We start from the raw sequence: 21,886 nt of genomic DNA, 5'->3' as shown, positions 1-21,886 counted from the left end.
GTGTCTCTGGATCAAGTCTGCTGGTTCCCATGGTTTTTCCTGAAGGCACCCTTGGTAGTCCTTGCACTGGAGCTCCTGGGAGTGGTCTCCACCCACTCTGCCCTCCACCCCCTATTTCTGAGCCCAGAAGCACCACACTTTACAGTGGGGCGAGGTGGGGGGTGAGTCCCAGGGTTCAGCTGCCAGGACACCAGTACTGTCTGTCTTTTACTAGTCTGTACTTGGGGTGGGGGACTCTCCCCAAGCCTCATTTGTTTTATCTGGTACCTCACAGGACTGTGCACAAGGCTGTCCAGCTTTGAGAGAGCACCAGACACAGTGAGCATACAGCAAGCATTCACCTTCCCTGTATGTGACCCCATAGTGCTCGCCACAGTCATGCAGCCAGGCCAGTGGCACATGAGACTTGTCTCCAACGAGCCTCAGATTTAGGTCAATGTAAACCTACCTCTGCCACATTCTCAGTGTCCTGGGAGGACTGTGGGAGGGGACACACTGGGGAAAAGGGACAGGTGTCTGTGGGTCTGTGCTAAGTGCTGACCCGGCTCTTCTCAACCTCTGTCTCCTCCCGTCCTCATGACAACCCAGTAAAGTAGGTCTCTGAGAAGATGACAACATTGTACCCAAGACTTTAGGAGGCCAGGAGGTGAGCCATGTGGCATCCTGGAGGAGAGCTCCAGTCAGAGGGACAGCCAGTGCAAAGGTCCTGTGGCAGGAGCAGGAAGCCCATGTGGTCTGAGGTTGCTGCATGGGACATGAAAACAGAGGCCAAGAGCTACCTGGAGGCTGGTTTTGTGGATCGTGCAGCATAGTGGAGACATGCCTTTTTGTCAGGCATGACAAGATCAGATGCAGGCTGTGAAAGGATCACTGTCACTGGGTGGTGTGTCTTGGGGTTGGTAGCTTTAGACTGAGGTTTCCCAGATTTGGTTCTGATGCCAATTCCTGGTCTTACTAACATCAGGCAACATAATTAATGTCTCTATGTTTGGTTTGCACACCAAGGGACCAGAGATAATAGTAGCACATAACGCAGTCCTGAGCATAGAACAAGAAAGGTCAGGCAAAACACTAAACACAGTTGTGGGGACAGTGAACACTGGTTACTTCAGTTACTGTTAAACTTACCTTTCCAACAAAGGTGCCTATTTTGCTATAATGAGCTGTTTGTGAGCTCGTGCTTCCACACTACACAGGTGTGGCCATGCGTGTAAGTGAGTCCCCATCTGCTCTCCCCACTCTCACAGAATGGTGAGAGAGCCCCATGGGGACCTCATCCCTCTTCAGGCTGGGACAGCTTTGGGGCACCTCCATGGTTGTGAAGTCAATGAAGAACTGAGATTTTCCTAAGAAGGGAGGGTGCGCACTGAAGACTCTGGAGAAGAAAAAGACAACAGGAGGAGAAAGTGCCCCAGGTGAGAGCAAGTTGTGCTTGGTACCTGCTGCTGAGTAACAAACATCCCATACTGAGCAAGGCCTTGTCATTTCACAGGCTCTCAGAATCAGAAGTCAGAGCAGTGGTACTGCTGGGATCTGGCTCAGGCTTCACGCGAGGTCGCAGGTGTCGGCCACTGCTGTGTCAGCAGAGAACTGGCTGTAGCTGGTGGCTTGTTTAAGACCACTCCCTCACAGGGACCTCTCCACAGGCCACCTAGGTGTTCTGGGGGCAGGCCAGGGGGCTTCTCCCCAGGTGAGCAATGCAGGAAAGATCAAGGAGGAGGCTGCAGTGCCCTTTATGATCTGGCCTAGGACTGAGCACACTGTCAGCTCCACCAGGCAGCTTGTTCTTCAGAGCACATCTTTGAGTGCAGCACACACTTTAGCTTCACTATCAGATAATTTGTGACATGTTTAAAACCACCACACAGGGTATGTGAGTTAGAGGCAAAATAGCACTGTCTTAGATAGGCCAGTTTAATTTTCAGAACGTCCAAAATGTGACTCATACAAATGCACAGTGAGCCTGTGTCAAAGATTTATCATTATAATGAATGAAGGGGCCAGCAGGATTACAAAGCTGATCCACAAGTAATTCAGAACAGAGGAGAGAACTGTGGGATAGGTTGGCTTGCTTAGATTAAATAAAATGCTCAATTAATTGCAAGGAAGTAAAGCTGTGCTCTTTGGGGCTATCATTTATATCAAGAAGAAATAGCCTGGAAATTGTCAACCTTCTCTTAGTTCACATCTAACTTCACAGAGCCTGGTATCTCATCAATAGTAATTAATGTCAAGGAAAGGTGCCCTGACAATGCTCCAGCAGGACATGGAAAGCACACGCACTCATCATTTTGTCTTCTTGTCAAGTGTGGAGAACTTTTCTCTTTCCCACTCCCACTCCCACCTTCTCATCTCACCCATTCATTCTGTGTCTGTCCCTAGTGATGTGCAGACAGAGCTAGGTGACACCTGCCCGCACTCTAAGCTGGCTCCATTGTGGGGCATGTTGTGGTATTTTTCCTTGTCAGAAAGAATGAGGAAGGAATGTTGTGAAGCCGGACAAGTGGCCTGTGGGCACATGTTAAATTCACTTGGTGTCAAGGGGCTCAGAGGAGGCAGCCGGGCAGATGGCATTTTACCTTCTAGGTGAGACAAAATCGCTTCTCTATGATCACTTACCAAATAAAAGCTTGTTTGCTGGAAAGCACTTTGCCTGTAGGCCAGCTCCTGAAATTTCTTTTTTGGGGTGGAGGGGGTAGAAGGTGGGTTTGTTATTTTTTGCAATTATTTAATCTGTATCATTTTTATTCGGTCAATTTATGGTCAACTTAATAGTTTTACATAAAGCAGCCTCTACATTTATTATTTTTCTGGAAGGCGTTGATTACATTAGTGGTTTAATGTGAATGATAGGTTATTTTCTAGCCTTTGAATAAGTTGAATTGAATTGCATTTATTCTTGAATGCTTTGAGGACTTTTTAGTCCATAAGCCTGAACACAATTTCTCTAAGATTTTACCTTCCCAGTAAATGGTTATCAGTGGTCATCATGACGTACTTAAATTGTTTGTTATTATGCGTGGACCCTTGCCTTTCATGAATCCAGCACAGAGAGTGTAAAGGATGTCAAAAGCCTGCATGAATTTGTTACACAGTTGCATTTTATTTTACCAACTAAGGACTAAAGAAAGATCAATCATGAATAGTGTAAGACAGAGTTTATTTCTACGAAAATCATCAGTGAGCCAAGGTGCTGATACACAGATGTCTGTCACACATGACATTCAACAGCAAATAATTGTAGTGATATAAGGACCAAGAATAACTGATGGCTATAAATAAATAGCACTGCATGTCCACAATGAAATACAGCTACTGAATGTGACAACACCGTCAGTCTGTCTGGTGTGGAAAGGTACCCCGCTGCTTTGCTCCATGAAGAGCAGGTGGGAAATAGTGCAGGTCCTACAGCATGGTCACGTGAGAGCCGTGGGAGTTGCGTGTGTCTGTGTGAGAGCCATAGGGGTCACGCATGTTCGTGTCCATGTGCAGAGGGAAGGCTCTGCTCATGGGCTCTGATTGTGCTCAAGCTGGAAGTCTCAGGTTTTCTCCTTTGCCAATCTGGACTTTCAGGTTTTTCTGCAATAAGTATGAAGATTAAAATCCCCTGAGCAGAGAGCTGCACCTCCAGCACCTTCCATAGGCCTGAGGGAGAGGGAAGGGGAGGAGGTAGGGGGGAGGAAGGAGGAGGGTAGGAGGAGGGAGAGAGGGAAGGGAGGAGAGGGGGAGAGAGGGGGAGGGGAGAGGTAGGAGGAGCGAGGGAGGAGGGAGAGGGGAGAAAGAGAGGTTGTGCTAAGGTCCCTAGGCTGGGTCTGGGAGAGAACAGCCCCTGGGTCTGGAAGGGCCTATAGTCCAGGAACCAGGTGTTCAGGAGGACATGGGAATCCCCGGGAAGTCTCTAGGGCCTTCCTTCCCAAGGAAAGGTGATGAACAGCGTGTTCCTGGAAGTCAGGATGGTGTGAGGTCATCTGAGAAGCCCTGTTTCTCTCATCTGTGTCAGTTTCAGGGCCCCTCCCATGCAAGGCCCAGGCCCCACACAGCAGATGGTCACCTGAAACCAGGCTCTGAGCAAGGACAGATAGCCCTTCCAGCAAAGTGAGACACCCCAGAGCAGCCTGGCCTCTCTGCAAAGGTGGGAAAGTTTTCCAAAATGAGTGCTGTCCTTTCCCCACAGAGCACATAGGTCACACATTCCCTGTCTTGGTACTCAGTGCTGAGGACAGAACTAAGCAGGCTCACTGTGCCTTTATTGCCCTGTGGGAGTGGGCTTCTGCCGCTTTACCCTGGGTCCCCTCTGCTCTCTGGGGATCCCAGTCACTCCGGGTGGTGGGACCCTGATAGCTGGTGGCATCATCTGGCCTGGTCCCCCACACTGAGAGTAACAAGCCTGTACTCCAAAATAGCACAACCTGCCTACCTGGGACATGCTTACTGGGCGCTGGGGCCAGGAGACCATCTGCGAGACCATACATGTGTGCACACATGTGTGTGCACATGTGTGCATGCATCTGTGGGTGCACTGTGTGGGTGCATGCATGTGTGCATGTAGGACAGTGTGTGCATGGGTGCTTATGTGTTGGGGGGTGTTGGCACAGAGAAGACTGACCCTCTCTTGTTCTCAGGACTCCCACAGGGGATAGAAAAACATCCAAACAACTGAGGAGAGGCCGCAGGGTTGAGGAGGTGGTTAAAGGAGGTTAGGCCCCCGTGGAGTTGGGGAAGACATGAAGATTGGACCTTGGACAAGGGGGCGAGCATGGGGGTGGGAGGTGGCACAGTGTGCTCTGTGCTTTGATGTCCGCTAGGCCACCTGGTGGGAGACCACTCTTCTCCATGTGGCAGCTGCTGAGACCTACTCCCCAGAGGCCAAGATGGGAGGGGAAGGAGGCAGGCAAGGCCCCTGCATTGGCGAAGTTCCTCTAGGGGAGGAGATCAGCGTTGTCCCTAATTGGTTTCTGGATGTCAACCTGTCCCCAGTCATCTTGGGTGAACAGGGAGGGAGCCGGTGCCTGTCGTGTGGGACTGGGCAAGAACCAGTTCTGAAACTAGAGGTGAGTTCTGTGAGGCATTTCTCTTCACTGAGCCGCAGACTCTGGAACCAGGCCCCAGCCACCACTCACGCCCCTCTCTTGTGCTCTCTCACAGCCAGTGGAAATCATGGAGCTTTACCGCAGCCCCAAGGAGTCCAGGGGGCTTCACCTTTACTGGCAGGACACGGGGCGTACCTCCAGCTTCAAGTCTGTTGCCTTCCCAGGCTGGTTCCTGTGCAGGGTGCCCCAAGCCAACCAGCCTCTTGGACTCACCCAGCTCCCGGGGGATGCTGGTAGGGGCCACCCCATCACAGACTTCTACTTCCAGCACTGTGACTAAGGCAGTGCTGGCTGGCCCCCCAGGTAACTACCCCCACTGGATCCCAGACCCCACCTGACTGGCTGGGCACATGGCCACTGTTCCCTCCCAGTTCCCAGTTAGGGGAGACCCTGAGGTCTGGGGCTTAGTCCAGTCTCTCCCTGCTGGGTTGCCCTGCTGTTGTGGAACTTGCAAAACCCACCACATGACATCATAGTTTCCTTAAGGTTGAGTGGTGGGTGGGGAGATTCTTTAGACCAGTCTGTCCCCAGTTGAACCTATTAAGACCACCAGCCACCCATTTGAGGTCCTGTCATTCACCCCTGCACAGAAGAGGGAGGTGGTCACAGAGTTGGAGACTCAAGGTGCAGCCCCTCTGTTCCTTTTAATTCAGCTGCCATGTAGTATCCTTTCCATCCCCACTCATGCTCACCACGGACAGGAGAGGGTGGTGGTCCCCAAGAGGTGGCTCCAACTCAGAAGACCAAGGGTGGGCTGCATGGCACTCCTTCTGAGACCTGAAGGACAATTAAGATCCAAGAGACTGGAGTCTACTCACTTGTAAAGATACTCGTGACATATTAAGTGACAAGAGCAAGTTACAAAGTGGCATACAAAGTGGCATAATTAAAATGGAATTCCATTTTAATAAAAAAATACCTATCTGTATATTTTTGTACAGAAAAAGGTCTGAAAGAGCTTACTCCAGTTTAGCAGGGTTTGGGTGCTGGTATGTTAGGGGATTTTTATTTCTGTTCCTTTTATTTATTTGTACATGATTGTTGTTCAACAGTGATGATGGATGACTTACGTCGTAGTCAGAAGAATTAGTCTTGAGGTGAGCACAACAGACATTATTTCTGGCTGTACTCTGCTCCGCCTTCCATGGGGTGACATCTGAAGTGGACTGCTCTGTGGTGGCAGCAGGAATGAGATCGAATGAGATCGATGAAGACAGAGAAAGGTGTGCTGGGTCATGTGGCTGGAGTCTCCCGCGCTGTAGCCTGGAGTGGCCACGGCCCCTGACACTTCAGCCTCCAAGGGCCTCCTGCACTGGGTGAATACTGTCTGCCAAAATTCGTGTCTTGGAAACCTCAGGCTGCGGCCTCACTTGCACATAGGCCTGTGCGGGTATAATCAGCAAAGTGGTTATGGTACATCAGGCGGCCCTCCATCCGGCCTGCCTGTTGTCCTTGTGTGATGAGGAGGGAACATGCAGAGACTCAGAGGAGGCCCAGGGCAGAAGGCAGTATGGGGATGGAGGCAGAGACAGGAGCTGTGCTGCAGCAAGGTCAGTGGCCAATGGCCAAGGCTCTGCTAGGATGAGACACTGTCCCCATGACCTCCATTAGATTTCTGTGTAAAATGTCATTGTGAAACTCAGTTTTGAAAAGTACTGCCCTGCCCATCTCCTTATTCCAATGACAATAAGTTGGAAGCCCCCGAACAAAGGGGGTTTCTAGGGTGGCAAGAAAACTGGTATAGCACTGAGTATACAAGCCAACCTTGCCAGTCCAACCTGCTGCACAGCCCCATGCCTTGCCCAGGAGTAGCACACATGTTCGCTGGGTGTAGTAGCCAACCTTATATGTCTGAGTTATTACTTTGAGCTGACAATTAATTTGGCAGAACTAGATACTTAACTTGATAGTTTGCTATTCAGTGACCTGTGGATGGCAGTGAGGATGGGTGACATTTGAAGCAGGGAAATCAAAGCCAGCCCTGAGTGTCCCGCTGGGAAGACAAGAAGAAATTACATGCCTGGAGGGGGGTTTAGCTTCCACAGAGAAGTGATATTCACTCTGACAGTAAGTCTGGGCCAGATGGGGTGAAACGGCCAGCCTCTGAATTCTAGAGCTGGGCAGGGACATGATGACGGCTGTGAGGCTCCTGCCTGCCTACCCAGGTTCAGCCCTGAGCGGTGCCCTTGGCTCACAGGCTTATGGGAACTTGTTCTCCGGTTTCCCGGGACACAGTCACAAGCTGACTTGTTCCCAGACGGCCCCAGTGAGGGCGGCTGGAGCTCCTGGGGTGTGTGGGGTTGGGGAGACCTCGGTAGATGCTGGGTCCCAGTTATGAATCAGCAGCCTGGTGGGACTTTCCAAACTGTGATGGGAATTCTGAGTGCATGGGTATCTGTCACCCCGCCCAACTGCCCTCCTCCTCTGATAGCCCTTCTCCTCTTCCCCTCAGCAAGGACCAGTCATGTTTGATTGCAGGGGTGTGCTCCCTCCCCACGTGTAAGTCATTCCATTCCCAATCAGGGAGGGGCCCAGGGTGACACAGGAAAGGGAAGGAGGCCGAGTCAGAGGGAGAAGGCCCCCCCCTCTCACCTTAGAAACCTCAAGTACTGGGTAATAAGGCTCAGTCACCACCCAACAGCATAGTTCTTTCCTGAGCATCCCGCAAGATGCCAGTCATAATGCTGTCCTGCCTCCATCCTGAGAAATCTACAAGGGGGTGTTACAAAGCCCATTTTATAGATCTGGAAACTGAGGCTCAAAGAGGTTAAACGAATTCCCTGATGTCACCCAGAGCCAGGGCCCAGACTGCACATCCTGTGTATGTTCCACTCTCTCTGAAAGCTCAGAGACAACACTGAGCCTCGGGGACACCTTTGTATGTGGTCTCTGTGGTCCTTACTCTCAGCCTGGGCTTCCAAGTCTCGCCTGTGTTAAACCTCCTCCAAAATTTGGGTGTTTGCTTACCGTTTACTTTTCAGTGTCATGACTTATGCTGTAAACTACCTCCAGCCCTTTGAGGAAGGAGATGAAATTTGATGAAAATTATGTAAGCTGGCCTCTGGGTACCTGTCCTCAACTCTCGCATGGCCCGTCCTGTCCTGATTTGGGGGCTAGTCAGGGCCCCAGGGAGTTACTACTTGGCTGGAGGGCAGGACACATGCCCAAAACATGCAGAGGACAAAGCAGATGCCGCACTGTAGGTTCAGTTCTCCAAGCAGACTGTTGCTGGCTAGTGTGTTATGCAAGGTCCTGGTGGCCCAGCTCTTCAGACCTTTATTTTCTATTGCAGAAGTGGACCTGTTTTCAACACCTATAGTCATCAGCTAAGGGTATTATTAATTATAGAGTAGGTAGATAGATAGAAATGAGCAGGAGAAAGAGAAATTTTGCCCTGGTTATAAAACCCCTTGCTGCTGTTCCTACTTGGGTCAAGACCGCTTGTAGCTGCCCAGCAGGACTCCAGGCTCACACATACCCCTAAATCAAAGAGATATGTTGTTAGGAATCACAGAAGGGAGTATACATCCTGTTTGTCAGGACAACCAATACCTCACTAACCCAACAGCATTCCAGGTTTACACACACTGCTAAGGGATGTGTGTACATATCCCCCAACATCAAGAGGATGTGTGTATCCATGCCCCCGAATCAAAGAAATGTATTGTTAAGAGAAGAAGACATCCTGCTTATCAACACATCCTGTTTGTCACCAATACCTCACTAGCCCAACAGGATTCCAGGTTTACACATACCCATAAGGGATGTGTTTACACATGCCACCAAACCAAGGGGATGTATTTACCCATGCCTCTAAATCAAAGGAATATGTTTATTCATCCTCTAAATCAAAAGGGTGTGTTTACACAGGCCCCTAAATTAAAGAAAAGCTTTGCTAAATGCCAGAGGACCTTGCACCTCAGGGAGAGAAAGAGATAAGAGAAGGGAGAGGGTTGGCAATTCTACCCATGCTATGTAAGGCAAGGCTGCTTTCCTCCCTTGGGTCAGCCCACTTCACATCTCAGAGTGTACTTTATTTTACTAATAAACTTTTGCTGTTCACACTGCATAAATTTCTGTCTTTTGATTGAATTCATTCCTTCAAAAAGATGAAGAGCCAAGGTGTTCAATGTCATTTTCCCAGTAACATTATAATTAGCTGTTGTTGAGAAGGAAAGTATCCTGGAGGCAGTGGCAGTGGCCCAGAGACCCTGCCCTGGGAGACAAGGCAGCCTCCCCAGGCCTGAGAGTGGCTGAGGAACATCTTTGAAACCAGCTAGGCTACGAGCTAATGGGCCTCAGGACTTTGATGTGACAAACACTTGCTCACCAGGTTCCTCCCCAGCCTGGGCACATACTCACCCTGCCAGGCCCATCCTGAGAACCACAGCCAAGCCCAGTGACTGTCATCAGGCCCACTCCAGCTGTCTGCACTTGGCACCCATGACCTGGGAGCCCCAGAGCTCACCTGCCTGGGCAAGGGCCATGGGACATACTTACCATCACATAGGATTCTTTTTCCCGATTTGTAGATTTTCTTCCATTAAACACTCTTTAAAATATGTGAAAAGCAAATCACACTTCATTATACACCCAGTTGATCCCCTTACAAAGAGAATAAACATCTAGAAAAATTGGGGCAAGCCCAGAAAAATTGGACATGCCTCACTGTACCCTGGAGACAACTCAACATCATGAGGAAGTTACTACAGAAGAGGGTGGAAAGGTGTTGCCCCACCCTACAGTGACACAGGTGGCACGGGTGCCCTTACTGCACTGAAGGCTTTGGCAACACCCATGCCTGGTAAGGGAGGCACAGCCTGAAATACCCAAGAGGCATTACAGCCTAAGACCTGGACCTTACTGCTCCCAGGTTGGGTGGAGCCCCATTCTCACCCCACATACATAGTGTGCCATCAGCAATGCCCTCCTCTTCTAGCGTTAAGGATTCAGGTTAATAGGCTCTGTACATGATGGATGGCCTACTCCTGGCTGGAGACCCCAATGTGGGCCACTGCTGTGCAGGTAAGCCCTGGGGCCTCTATCCACTGGCTCATGCCCAAGCTCCATGTGCCAGAGGATCCCCCTTCCCATCCTGCCTCTGGTGACAGTGAGAAGGGGCAGGCAGCAGCTGAGGACCCTACAGTGAGAGCAGAGCCCATGGTGTTGGCTAGAAGGGTGGGCTGCTGGCCATACAACCGTTCACCTTTCATGACGGCAGCTGTTTGCCAGGGCGTCCATCTCAGGGCAGTTGGTCTGCACCCAGAATGACCCTGCAAGGCAAGCTGTTCATCCCGTCTGACAGGTGGGGGACTGCACGAAGAAGAGTGAAGTTATCTGCTGCATGTGCCAGGGTCCATAAGACCCCAGTGCTTTCCACAACATGTATGCCACACAGTCCAGGAGCTGGGGGCAGAATGGGACAGCAAACCAAGCTCCCAAGAGAAAACACTAAGCAAGTAAATAAACAAACAAGAAAAGAGCATGGGCAACTTACCTGATGGAGGGTAAGGGCAGTGGCTCTTCATGGTGACAGAGAGAGTAGTCAGGGAGGTGACTCTACTGTTTTGAGGAGTGGACATGTGAGCTGAGGCCAAAGGACAGGAAGGAGTGGGGTGATGGTGAGGAGGGGGATGGGGGAGCAGCAAAGCACAGACCCTGAGAGAGGAGAGGGCTGGGTGTTCTGATGGCCATGGAAGGTGGGGCTGGAGGCTGGAGGGTGATGGAGGGGTGAGGAGGTGGGCAAGCCCACTGGGCTGCCTCAGTGGCTTTGGTTCACTCTAAGTGCTGGGGGGTCCAGCAGGTGGTTTTGAATGGAAGAGAGCTGATGGGCATCGTGGCTCTAATAGTCTAGAGCCTGCCTCTCCGTGGGTTGGTGTTTACCTGTCAGGCCAACTCCGTGCTTTCTGAGTGAGTGTTCTGTGTAACTGAGGTTCATCCCTAGCTATGGCAACAAGGGGACACCATGTGAGGACAGCTATGGCAGCAAGGGGATACCATGTAAAGATAGCTATGGCAGCAAGAGGACAAAGTGTGAGGACAGCTGTGGCAGCAAGGGGACACTGTGAGGACAGCTATGGCAGCAAGGGGGCACTGTGTAAAGACAGCTATGGCAGCAAAAGAACACAGTGTGAGGACAGCTATGGCAGTAAGGGGACACAGTGTGAGGGCACCTATGGCAGCAGCGGAACACAGTGTGAGGACAGCTATGGCAGTAAGGGGACACAGTGTGAGGACAGCTATGGCAGCAAGGGGACACAGTGTGAGGATGGCTATGGCAGCAAGGGGACACAGTGTAGGGATCCAGAGGTCGTTTATAGTAAGGGTTAAGCCTGAAAGCTGGAGGTTTATAGTAAGGGTTAAGCCTGAAAGCTGGCAGGCTGACAGGCTCTCAGGCCCTGGTGAGCAGTGTGAGAAGGTTGGCCGTTGAGGAGAAAACTGCCAATGGCCTTGAAAGCTACAGAGTGGAATGCCATCCTGTGAACAGTTACTGCTTGCTGTGTTTTGCTTCACTCTGGGAAGATTGCTTCCCTACACCCTATGGAAAGCCCCAGGGGAGGTGTTCCCTGGGAGGGGGGGGACTATTCCCTTCAAGTTCCCAAAACCCCCCTACCTAGGAAAGTTACTTTTGCTATAAAAGCTGTGTGTAAACAATAAATGGGGCCACTCTCTGCTATCAGCATTGGGTGGACCTCCTGTTCCCAGCTTTCGTCTCTAGTCTCTTTCTTTTCCAGTCTCCCACCCAATCCTCTCAGGTACCCTCTCAGTAGACTCCTAGCTGATGAGTCAGGAGTGCTCGTCTGATGTGTGGGTCACATCAACACAGTGTGAGGACAGCTATGGCAGCAAGGGGACAGACACCACTGCAGTGCAGGGGTGGTGCCGACAGAGGGGGCTGCACAGAGCACCACAAACATAAGCGCATTTAACCTGGGCCTTGAGGAAAAAACAGCTTTCCAGGCAGAGAGGGTAGGGGCTTTCCAGGCAGAGAATGAGTAGTGGATTTGATGACCGACAGCCCCTAGCACACCTGGGACAGGCAAATCATCCATGTGGCCATGACCCAGGGCTGGTGGCTGAGCAGTTGCTAAAAATTTGGAACGAAGGCAGATGGGGCCTGACTGTGAATGCCTTGAGCAGGAGGCTGGACTGTGCCCAGGAGGCCTGGAGGAGCCATGTTCCAATGTCAACAAGGGACCCAGCAGGGCCTCAGGTCAGGCAGCTTCCTCTGTGCCCCCCTCTCCCACCCGCCTTCTGCTTGGTGCTGCCCTGGGGTCAGTGTTGGTGCCCTGCTCCAAGATTGGCCTGACCTATCCCTTCCTATGGCTGCTCATCTCCTTCACTCACAGTCACTCAACGTAACCCAACTTGAGTGGCGCCCACGAGTAGAGAAGTTCTTGTGGGTGGCCATGGGCACAACTCACAAGAGAAGGGCCGGCGAAGGTAAGTTGTGTGGGCTTAAGTAAAAACCTTCCAAGCATCTAATATATGCCAGTTCTGTGTTAGTGCTCAGAGAAGAAGAGGGTACACTTCAGAAGACGCAACTCTACATTGTAAAGACACAGTTTTATGAATAAAAGCCAACACTTATCGACTGCTTTCCACAGAATGACTGGGAGGCACTGCAACCAGCACTCAGGGAGCCTGCCAGGCTCTGGTAGAAACAACGTTGGATATTCTGGCCTTAGGGATTTCAGGGTAAGAGATGGAAGTAACTTCTGACAGCTGCTGTTCAGAGATGCCACTTCCCAAGGCTTGTCCCTTAAATTCCTCCTTCTCCCTGGTGACCACACCAGCCTGTCAGAACTATTATTATGTAAATTCCAGGAGAGACACACTTTGGTTCTTACCCACTATTTATATCTTAGAGTGAACTGGAAGATCAGAGCCAGAGACAGCAGGCATGTGATTGGAATGCAGTGTGCTACCCTCTCTGTATGCGGGCTGCCAGGTGAGGTTCTGGGAGGTGTGGACAGGTCAGGATGGTTCAAGCAGAGGGGATGACCACATACAGGCCTGAAAGAAGTCCTGAATGTGGCGGCATGTGTGTCAGTGCACACACGTGTATGGGCTCATGAACACATGTGTGTGTTGTGTGTGCATGTGCATATGTGTGCGCCTGTGTGTGTGGTGTGCACATATGCACGTATGAACATGTGTCCACCTATGTACACATGTGTTGTGTGTGCATGGGTGTCTGGGTGTGCATGTGTGCTATGTGTGCATGAGTATCTGTGGGCATATGTGCTTGTGCTGTGTGCATGTGTGTATGCATGAGTGTCTGGGTGTGTGTGTGTGCTCTGTGTGCGTGTGTACTATGTGTGCATGTGCTCTGTGTGTGCCCACAAAAGGCTACAGAATGGGCAGTGGTTGATACACAGACAGCTGTGTCTTTATTTCAGGAATCTCAGGGGCAACGTCACAAAAGAGGGATTCAGAATTCAGTCACATTCCCTTTTGACCACACTTTCGTCTCATGATCCTACCACATGTTACTGTAGGCCATGCGGACAGCTACTCTCACTGGGACACAAAACCCCACGGCTGCACAATGCCGTGCATTCTCAGGCAAGTGTAAACCCAGATTTAGGGAGGAAAAGTGAAAGTGAGGAAGAAAACTTTAATGGGGTGCCATTCTGCTAAAACATGCAACCATTTCAGAATGAACAGAACAGAAATGAACAAGAGCATAAACAGAAAGGTTATTGTCTTAGTTAGAAGCACTGGCATTTCCAGTGGGGTTATACATTTGTATAACCAAAAGCGTCCCCCAGTCTTTTGCTAGCAGTCTCTCTACACCCCAAGATCTCTGGTGCTCAGAACCTGCAGCATAGTCTTCGGCCTGCAGGTGGCGACAAAGATCAAGGTCCACAACCTTTAGCGGGCAGAGCTGTGAGCAAGCACATGGAAATCCCCTTAGTTCCTGTCACTGGTGTCAGTCCTGTGCCCCAAGTTTCCGCCTCTACAGCAGATGCGTCTTTCTCAGACTCCTTCCTTCCTCAGCAGCAGTATTCTAGGACCCAGAACAGGAGGGACAGGGCTCTGTGCCCTAGGACTTCGCAGCCTGGGATAGAAGAGACATAAACACACTCTCTTGGGTTTTGTGCATTTTGTCATGGGCCAGATCTCTTCTCCCTGTGACCACAACATTGCAGTGAGTCCTCTGTTCCCACCCTCGTCTTCTTCAACCCGGGGATGCCCAGCCCAGGCTCTTGGTCATCATAGGTGAGAGACAAAGGACGCTGGAGTGAGGCTCAGCTACATGGGACATTTCCTGCCCATGTTCTGAGGCATCAGGTACAAAGACCAGCCTGGATACATGGCTTATCTGCTCCGAGGATTGCAAGCTGGTCCCAGGGAACAGTTTCAGGGTATGCCTGTGGGCTTATGGGGAAGATGGGTTATTGTCATTGTGATGGTTACTCTAGTGTGTTGGCTTGACAGGGCCGAGGGCATGATGCCTGGAAAGCTGGCATACTATCTCTGGGTGTGTCTGGAAGAGATGAACTCTAAATCAGTGACAGAGTGAAGCAAACACCCCAAGGTGGGCCTCATCCACACACTGAGGCCCCAACAGGATGAAAGGTGGAGGAAAGGTAGGTTTGCTTTCTTCCCCTGCCCTTGGACATCGGGCCCCCTTTGGACGCAGTTGCACACCAGCAGTGCACAGACCCAGACGAGTGGAGGCGGAACGTCAGGAAACCAAGGGTCTGTGGCCCAAAACTGGGTTCTGAAGGACAGAAGTCCTTTTGGCTTCAGAGCAGCTAAGCTCTTGTGTCCTGCCACTTTACAGTGACAAAGGGAACTTTACTGTCCTTCCCATCTGCCTGTGTGTATCTGCTGAGTCCTACTTTTGGTTCCATGCTGGCAGATATGCATGAGGTTTGGCCTCCCCATCCCGGCCTTCTGGAGCTCAAGAACCACCCCTCATACCCTATGCCTTCAGCCCCGTGCCCAGAGCCCTGGATTCAGTGTGGCACCCACAGTGACAGCCGAATCAACAGCTCTGAGTGACTATAAGCGCAGATTCGAACTGAGAGGAAGACCAGAGACCATTTTCACGTATCCTTAAGATCAGGCTATGTCCCCTGCACATCGTACAACTTGGAGGATGCCAGCCACACTGTGGACAGACAGGCGAGTTTACTGTTATGTAGCAATTTGCCCTCAGAACACAACAGGTTCTCAAATTCCCTCCACCTCTTATGTGAGGATCGGCTGGTTAAAAACAAAGATTTCTAGGTCCTCACCTCAAACTGGCTGATAGAAATGTGTGGGGCTGAGCCCAGGCACCTGGATCTTCAAGAAGCCCTCAGGTAATTCTGAGGGGACTGAGAACCCCTTGCACTGAGCTTCACCCACTCCAGGATCAACCCTGTGGAAATTGGACACTTGTCAATGCACATGACACTCATATGTGTGTTTCCATGACAAAACAGGAATCACTAAAACAGGAAGCTGACAATCAAAACATAATGCTCCTACAAAAGCATGTGCCACAAATGTGACCAACGTTTCACTCTCTGCTGGGTTTGTTAGTCACAGAAGATCATGGAAAATCATGATCACTGAGAGGCTGCAGGTCAGCCAGTTCCTCTCCACACATGCTCAAGGTGGCCTGTGTGGAGATGCAGAGAAGTTGGTTCTGAGAATTGTCTGCTAGATCCCACTCCACCAGGCAAGATGGGGGCTGGTGGAGTAGGGCCATGGCCTTTGGCTGCTGGTTCAAGGTTGATGTTACATCTGCCCTGTCCTGGAGATCGAGTGTCTCTCCCTTGCAGTGTTGTCCTCAGGTGCACTTCTTTTGTCTCTTGCAGATGGCACCTAGGCTGGCCAATGACTTAGCGGAGGGATGGGAGCCACTGCTCTGAAGGGTTCCTGTCAGGAGAACATGGGTGTGGGAGAGCCCAGCCCGCTCACAAGCGCTCTCTGCTGTAAGCGGGAGCTGGCCTCTTAGCAATGTCTTATTTGTGGCCCTGGACCATGAGCCATGGGGGCAGAGACTTGCATGCTCAGTTCCCTGTGTGCACAAATGAGCACAAGTCACCACGCATGACTACACAGGACTCCCTGCAAGCTCAGGGCAGCACCAACATGTTAGTACGTAGCCTTGAATATAGCAATGCTATGACAGCTGGCAATAAGGGGTTCTGTGCTTAAAAAGCTAGTTTTTCTAATGACTGTCTAGCCCAGGGGTCAGCAAACTGAGGTTCACGAGCCACATGTGGCTCTTTGGGTACATACATATGGCTCTGAAGTAAAATTGAAAATGAAAATAAAACTATCATAGTTTCATTTATAAAAAATTTAAAGGATATTATTCACATAATGGTGATTTCATTTGTTTTGTGGCTCTCGAATAATTTTTAAATCGTTGTGAAGGACAGGATTGGCTCTTCTGTCTCAAAAGTTTGCCGACCCCTGGTCTAGCCAATGACAATAAAACCAGGAAAGGAAGGCTTTCTGCAAGGAATCACAGGTGCTTAGAGCCAAGAGGACAAGGAAATGGGATGAGGGACAGATGTGGCTCCAAGAAGGGTCCCAGCATGCTAGAAGCCTGGTCTTAGCAGGAGGCCAGCACAGAGTCTCCATGAAAGACTTCAAGCAGACTTCAGGAATGACCTGTCCACTACACCTCCGAACACGGTGCTTCTGGCTGCTGCCTGGAGAGCGGAGTCTGGCACAGCTTCTCACGGGCCTCCCTGCTCTGGCTATTCGCCTCTAACCCAGCAGACAGCCAAGTGTCCAATGACTGCTACAGGACACCTGGGAGCACAAAGAGGACATGGGGCATGGGAAGGAGGCAGGGCGGAAAGGTCTTTGTGAACATATGCAGAATGAAGTCAATAAGCAGATTTCTAACCTTGGTGTCAGCTGAGGAGCGCTTCTCCAGCTGCATGGAGGTTCTAATGACTGACACAGGAACAGAGGAGAAGGTGCCCCTTCTCGGGGAAAGAGATAACGAGGTCTGACAATTAAGTTCATGAACTTTCCACCATGTGCTTACATTGGCAGCACTGTACAAACAGCTCGGTAAGGTTTCATAACCTTGGTATATCAGTGTCTCACAGCTGTGTTCGTGTTGACATGTGGTGATGTCTTCCTGAGTGGCATTCATTATTGTTGTTGTGTGTTTTTGTGTGCTGTCACGAGAATGTCTGAGCTTGAATTAGAGAAATGAAAAAACATTAAATTTCTTGTTAAACTTGGCAAGAGTGGAAGTGAAATCAGGGACATGTTAGTCCAAGTTTATGGGCATAATGCCATGAAGAAAATGCAGTGTACAAACGGATTAAACATTTTTCTGAGGGGAGAGAACGCGTCACTGATGAAGAGAGGTCAGGGCGGCCAGTAATGAGAAGAACTGATGAAAACATTGCAAAAATTAATCGAACTGTGTGAGAAAATCATCAGCTGACTGTGAGAAGTATAGCAGACCAAGTAAAAATTGATAGAGAAACAGGAAAATTTTAACTAAAAATCTTGGCATGAGAAAGGTGTGTGCAAAAATGGTCCTGAAGGAGCTCACCAATGAACAAAAACAAAGGAGAGTAGAAGTTTGCCAAGACCTTTTGGAGAGGCAAGACAATGTTTTGGGCCATGTTATCACTGGTGATGAAACGGGTGTACTAATATGACCCTGAAATGAAGTGTCAAAGTACACAATGGAAATCAGCCAATTCTCCACAACCAAAAAAGTTCTATCAGTCCAAATCTAGAGTCAAAATGATGTTGCTAACCTGTTTTGATATCAGAAGGATTATTAAAAAATAAATGAGCAGTTAACCAAGTTTACTATTTGGAAGTGCTGAAAAGGCTGTGTGAAAAAGTTAGATGATCTGAACTTTTCACCAACAATTCATGGCTCTTGTATCATGACAATGCAAGAGCTCACACGACACTATCTGTGGGGGAGTTTTTAGCCAGTAAACAAAAACTGTATTGAAACACCATCCCTACTCACCTGATTTGGCCCCCAATGACTCCTTTCTATATCTGAAGATAAAGAAAATATTGAAAGGAAGACATTTTGATGACATTCAGGACACCAAGGGTAATACAACGACAGCTCTGAAAAGGAGTTCCAAAATTGCTTTGAAAAGTGGATTAAGTGCTGGCATCGGTGCATAGCTTCCCAAGGGGAGTACTTTGAAGGTGATTGTAGTGATATTCAGCAATGAGGTATATGTAGCACTTGTTCTAGGATGAGTTCATGAACCTAATTGTCAGACCTCATATGCTCTGTTTTGTGCTGTTTTGAGGTGGTCACTTGACCGTTATCCAAGCAGACCTGGAGTTCAAGAGTGGTTTGGAGGCAAATTTAAAGTTTGGAGTTTTCAGTATAAAGAAGATTTAATTTGTGGGGTGCATGAAATGGGGAGGGAGGTGGTTGTGTAATAAGACGCAGAGCTATTTGAGGGCCCGACAGAGGTGGCAGGACCTTCAATGGAGACATAATGATTGGGCTGTGGGAGGGCAACCAGGGGACATGGAGTGCAGATTTTGGGACAGGGGATGGCCTCAGAGTGAATCAGCAGTGCTGACACTAACACTGCACTGTGCAAAATTCAGAGTGTGCGTTGACCCCAGGAGCTCAGAGACCCTTGAACGCTGTCAGGACAGATGCCGAGCAAAGGCTCAAAGCAGGAGCTTTGGGGGTGAGTGGAAGGTAAGGACCCAGAGATGTGTGTCCAGTTTAGATTCATGCGAGTTTAGATTCCTACTCTGCCATTTCTTATCTGAGTAAGTCGGATGAAGTGGGCACACTCGAGTCACCTTTAAAATTACAGATGTAGCAGGGTCACTCGCTTTTATCTTTCCCTGAGACATCTGGAAGGAAAGTACTGATGACCTTCCTCAGACTTAAGAAATCTTTTCAGTGTCTACTCCAGATAAGGATATGAAAATGCTTTTTCCACATTATTTCTGCATTATTATTGTGAAATAACCTTCCCAAAACATAGTGGCTTAAAAAACAGTGGGGGTAGAGGTGGAGGAGAAAAAGAAAGACAATATTTATTCTGCTTGTGAACCTGCAGTTGACCAGGTTCCATGGGGACACCTCGTCTCTTACCCACCCAGAGTCAGCTGAGGTCTCAAGGAAAGCACTGGGGTCACCTGAAGGTCTGTTAACTCAGAGTCTGGAGGGGACACTGGCTCTCCCTGGGGCCTTTCAGTCACTCCAGGCAGCTTGGGCTTTCCCACAATGTGGTGACTAGGTTCTCAGAGTATGTGTCTTGAGGGACAAAGCCAGGCAGGAGTTACATAACTTTTGATGACCTGATTTTGGAAGTCACTCAGTGTCACCTCTACCTCACTGCATTCATTAGAAGTGTGTCACTGGGGCCTGCCAAGTGACTCAGTTGGTTAACAGCTTAAGAGTGTGAGCTCTGAGCAACAGGGCCACTGGTTCGATTCCCACATGGGCCAGTGATGCTGTGCCCGAGCTGAACTGGCAGGATGGCTCAGCTGGTGAGGGCACATGCTCCTAACAAGACTGCCTGTTCAATGGTGGGCTATGCCCGCCTGCAATTAAGACTGAACTCAGCACCTTGAGCTTAGTGGCCAGGAGCTGCCGACGGGATGTATTTGTAAATAGGACAGGGTAAGGAATTGACATTCTAGTGGGAGAGACAGAGGATAAACTCTCAAATAAGCACTCAATATAATTTTGGATAGAGATACAGACTGTGAAGAAAAAGTAGGTGGGGCTCTTGGATAATGAGCAGAGGGTATGTGGAGGAAGTGGGGATTTTATCTGACACAATGGTGTCCCCTAAGGAGAATGGAGGGTGCACTGGGACCCATGTCGATGGCAAGCCTAGACAGACTGTTGGATGAAAATTTGCTGGAAGAGACAGCTCTGCTGAAAGCTGGTGGACAGAAGCATACTGGGGTTTGCAAACCATTAGGTGGGACGGTAGCTGCCAGGGTTTTCAGGGCAATGTGGCCACCTGAGGAAGCTGTGGCCAGGTACTTCTGACTGGCTGGGTCTCAAGGCCAATGATAAACACTAGCAACCACTGCTACCACCTATAGGCAGAGAGCCACTGGAGGAGCTGCTTGCTGTGGGGGCAGCTGCAGCCTCAGCGGGCAGTTTGCACGCAGCTCAGGAAGCGGTGGGGTATTTTGAAAGTTGAGCAAAAGGAAGTGGCTAGCGCTTCAGACATGACACTCCTTGAGGCTTAGAGTAGACTTTTTAGGCAAAGAAAAGTAAGTTGTACTTACCAGGGATCAGTAAACAGAGGAAATTTACTCTCCTAATAGACATATAGTTGAGGTTAGGGGGAGACCAGGATCTATACGGGGGGGTAGAGCTGTAACTCCTGTGATGCTATAGGGTGCTCTGAGAGCCAGGGCAGATGGCACTCAGGCCTGGGCCACCCCTCAGCCCAGTTCTTCTGCCTCGTGCATCCTGCAGCCCATGTGCTTGTTGTCTCCTCACCTGGACTGCTTCTTCAGATTGTGAGGGAGATATATTTTTCTAGCTGCAGTGAAAACCCTTCCCTTTTACAGTAACTAAACTCATTCATTATTGATTCCTGTATCCCTACTTTCCCAGCTCTTACTATGTTCCGGATACTAGAGACTCAGAGATTTTAAAAAAAAAAAAAGGTGACAGTTCATATCCAGTGGGGAGAACAGTTTTACAACTTACATTACAAAATAACATGAACAAAAATGTCACCTGCCCTCTTTGTTCTCTCTCAGGCCTCAACCATTACTTACAGATCTTGATCTACCTAGACATATCCACCAGGGTTCCATTCCCCCCAGGGTCCCATCCCTACCGGGGTCCCAATCCCACTGGGGTCCCATCCCCATCTGGGTCCCATCCCCCCCGGGGTTCTATTCCCACTGGGGTCTCATTCCCCATTCCATCCCCCCTGGGGTCTCATTCACCACTGGGGTCCCATTCATACCTCAAACACCACACAGCTTAAATTAAGCATCTCTCTCTGCTGCCCTCAGAACAATCTCGTCCTCCTCCTTGTGTCTTCTTTCTCAATAAATGATTCTACTGTCCCCTGTTACCTAAGCCCAAAACTAGAATAACCTTGATCTCCACCTTCAGTAGTCACTAAGTCCTGTTGAATTTACCTCCTAAATATTCCTAGGGCCTTCTGTCTTTCCTGACAATCATGTCCATAGTTCGGACCTTGTCTCCTCACCTGTGGGTTACAGGGAAACCCCCCAACCAGCCTCCTTGCTGCCTTGGGCCCCACCTTGGCCCCTGCTGCTGCATCGGGTGGTCTCCCCTTTTTTTCCACGGCTCCCATGTGCCTTTGGCACAGACAAGATCTCTCATATTCTGGGCCCTACCACCCCCCCAATGCAGCATATGACAGCCACTGCAAGCTTCTTGCCTGTCCCCCAGGGTGCTGTGTTCTCTCACCAGCTGTCTTTGCATGTGCTGCTCCTTCAGGGCAAAGCTGAGGACTCAGCCTCTGAGGGAAATGATGTGTAGCTCAGTGGCCAGATTATGAATCTCTTCCCCACCCTCCTGTAAGATGCTCTGTCACCCCATCCCAGCAGGTGACATTTTACAATTACAATTAAAACTACATTTTAATTGTAAGCCTCTTCTGTTAATCTGTAAGCAGCCTCCTGGCGGGGCTGTGCCCTGTGCATGCTTGTGTCTCTGGAGACTGTGTCGTAGTAATAAATGTGATCAATGAATAAATCAAAAACAAAAGTGGAGAGTGCCTGGGAACCAGGAGGAGCAGGAGCTGACCCGTGCTGGGAACAGGCAGGAAAGAAGTCAGGGCAAGATGGCTTGTCCTCAGAGCCAAGGA

At 49.8% G+C, this 21,886-nt stretch overlaps 1 protein-coding gene across 1 annotated transcript; it reads left to right on the top strand.

The window, feature by feature from the left end:
• Nucleotides 1-4,871: 4,871 nt before the first annotated feature.
• Nucleotides 4,872-9,088, top strand: IL36RN (interleukin 36 receptor antagonist). The gene is made up of 3 exons (XM_019660007.1): nt 4,872-5,051; nt 5,146-5,393; nt 6,143-9,088. The coding sequence occupies exons 1-2, from the start codon at nt 4,872-4,874 to the stop codon at nt 5,368-5,370; spliced, it is 405 nt and encodes a 134-aa protein (XP_019515552.1). The 3' UTR covers nt 5,371-5,393; nt 6,143-9,088.
• Nucleotides 9,089-21,886: the final 12,798 nt, after the last annotated feature.

Source organism: Hipposideros armiger, unplaced genomic scaffold (genome assembly GCF_001890085.2).
Source record: "Hipposideros armiger isolate ML-2016 unplaced genomic scaffold, ASM189008v1 scaffold_310, whole genome shotgun sequence".
In the NCBI taxonomy this organism is placed as follows: Eukaryota; Metazoa; Chordata; class Mammalia; order Chiroptera; family Hipposideridae; genus Hipposideros; species Hipposideros armiger.
The sequence above is the reverse complement of the archived record's forward strand: the minus strand, read 5'-3'. Positions and strand labels throughout refer to the sequence as shown.

Bases quoted from the DNA above. Each gene is read 5' to 3' on its own strand.
- IL36RN (XM_019660007.1), top strand. From the start codon at position 4,872: ATGGGAGGGGAAGGAGGCAGGCAAGGCCCCTGCATTGGCGAAGTTCCT. The intron at 5,052-5,145 runs GTGAGTTCTGTG...GCTCTCTCACAG, and splicing joins AACCAGTTCTGAAACTAGAG to CCAGTGGAAATCATGGAGCT.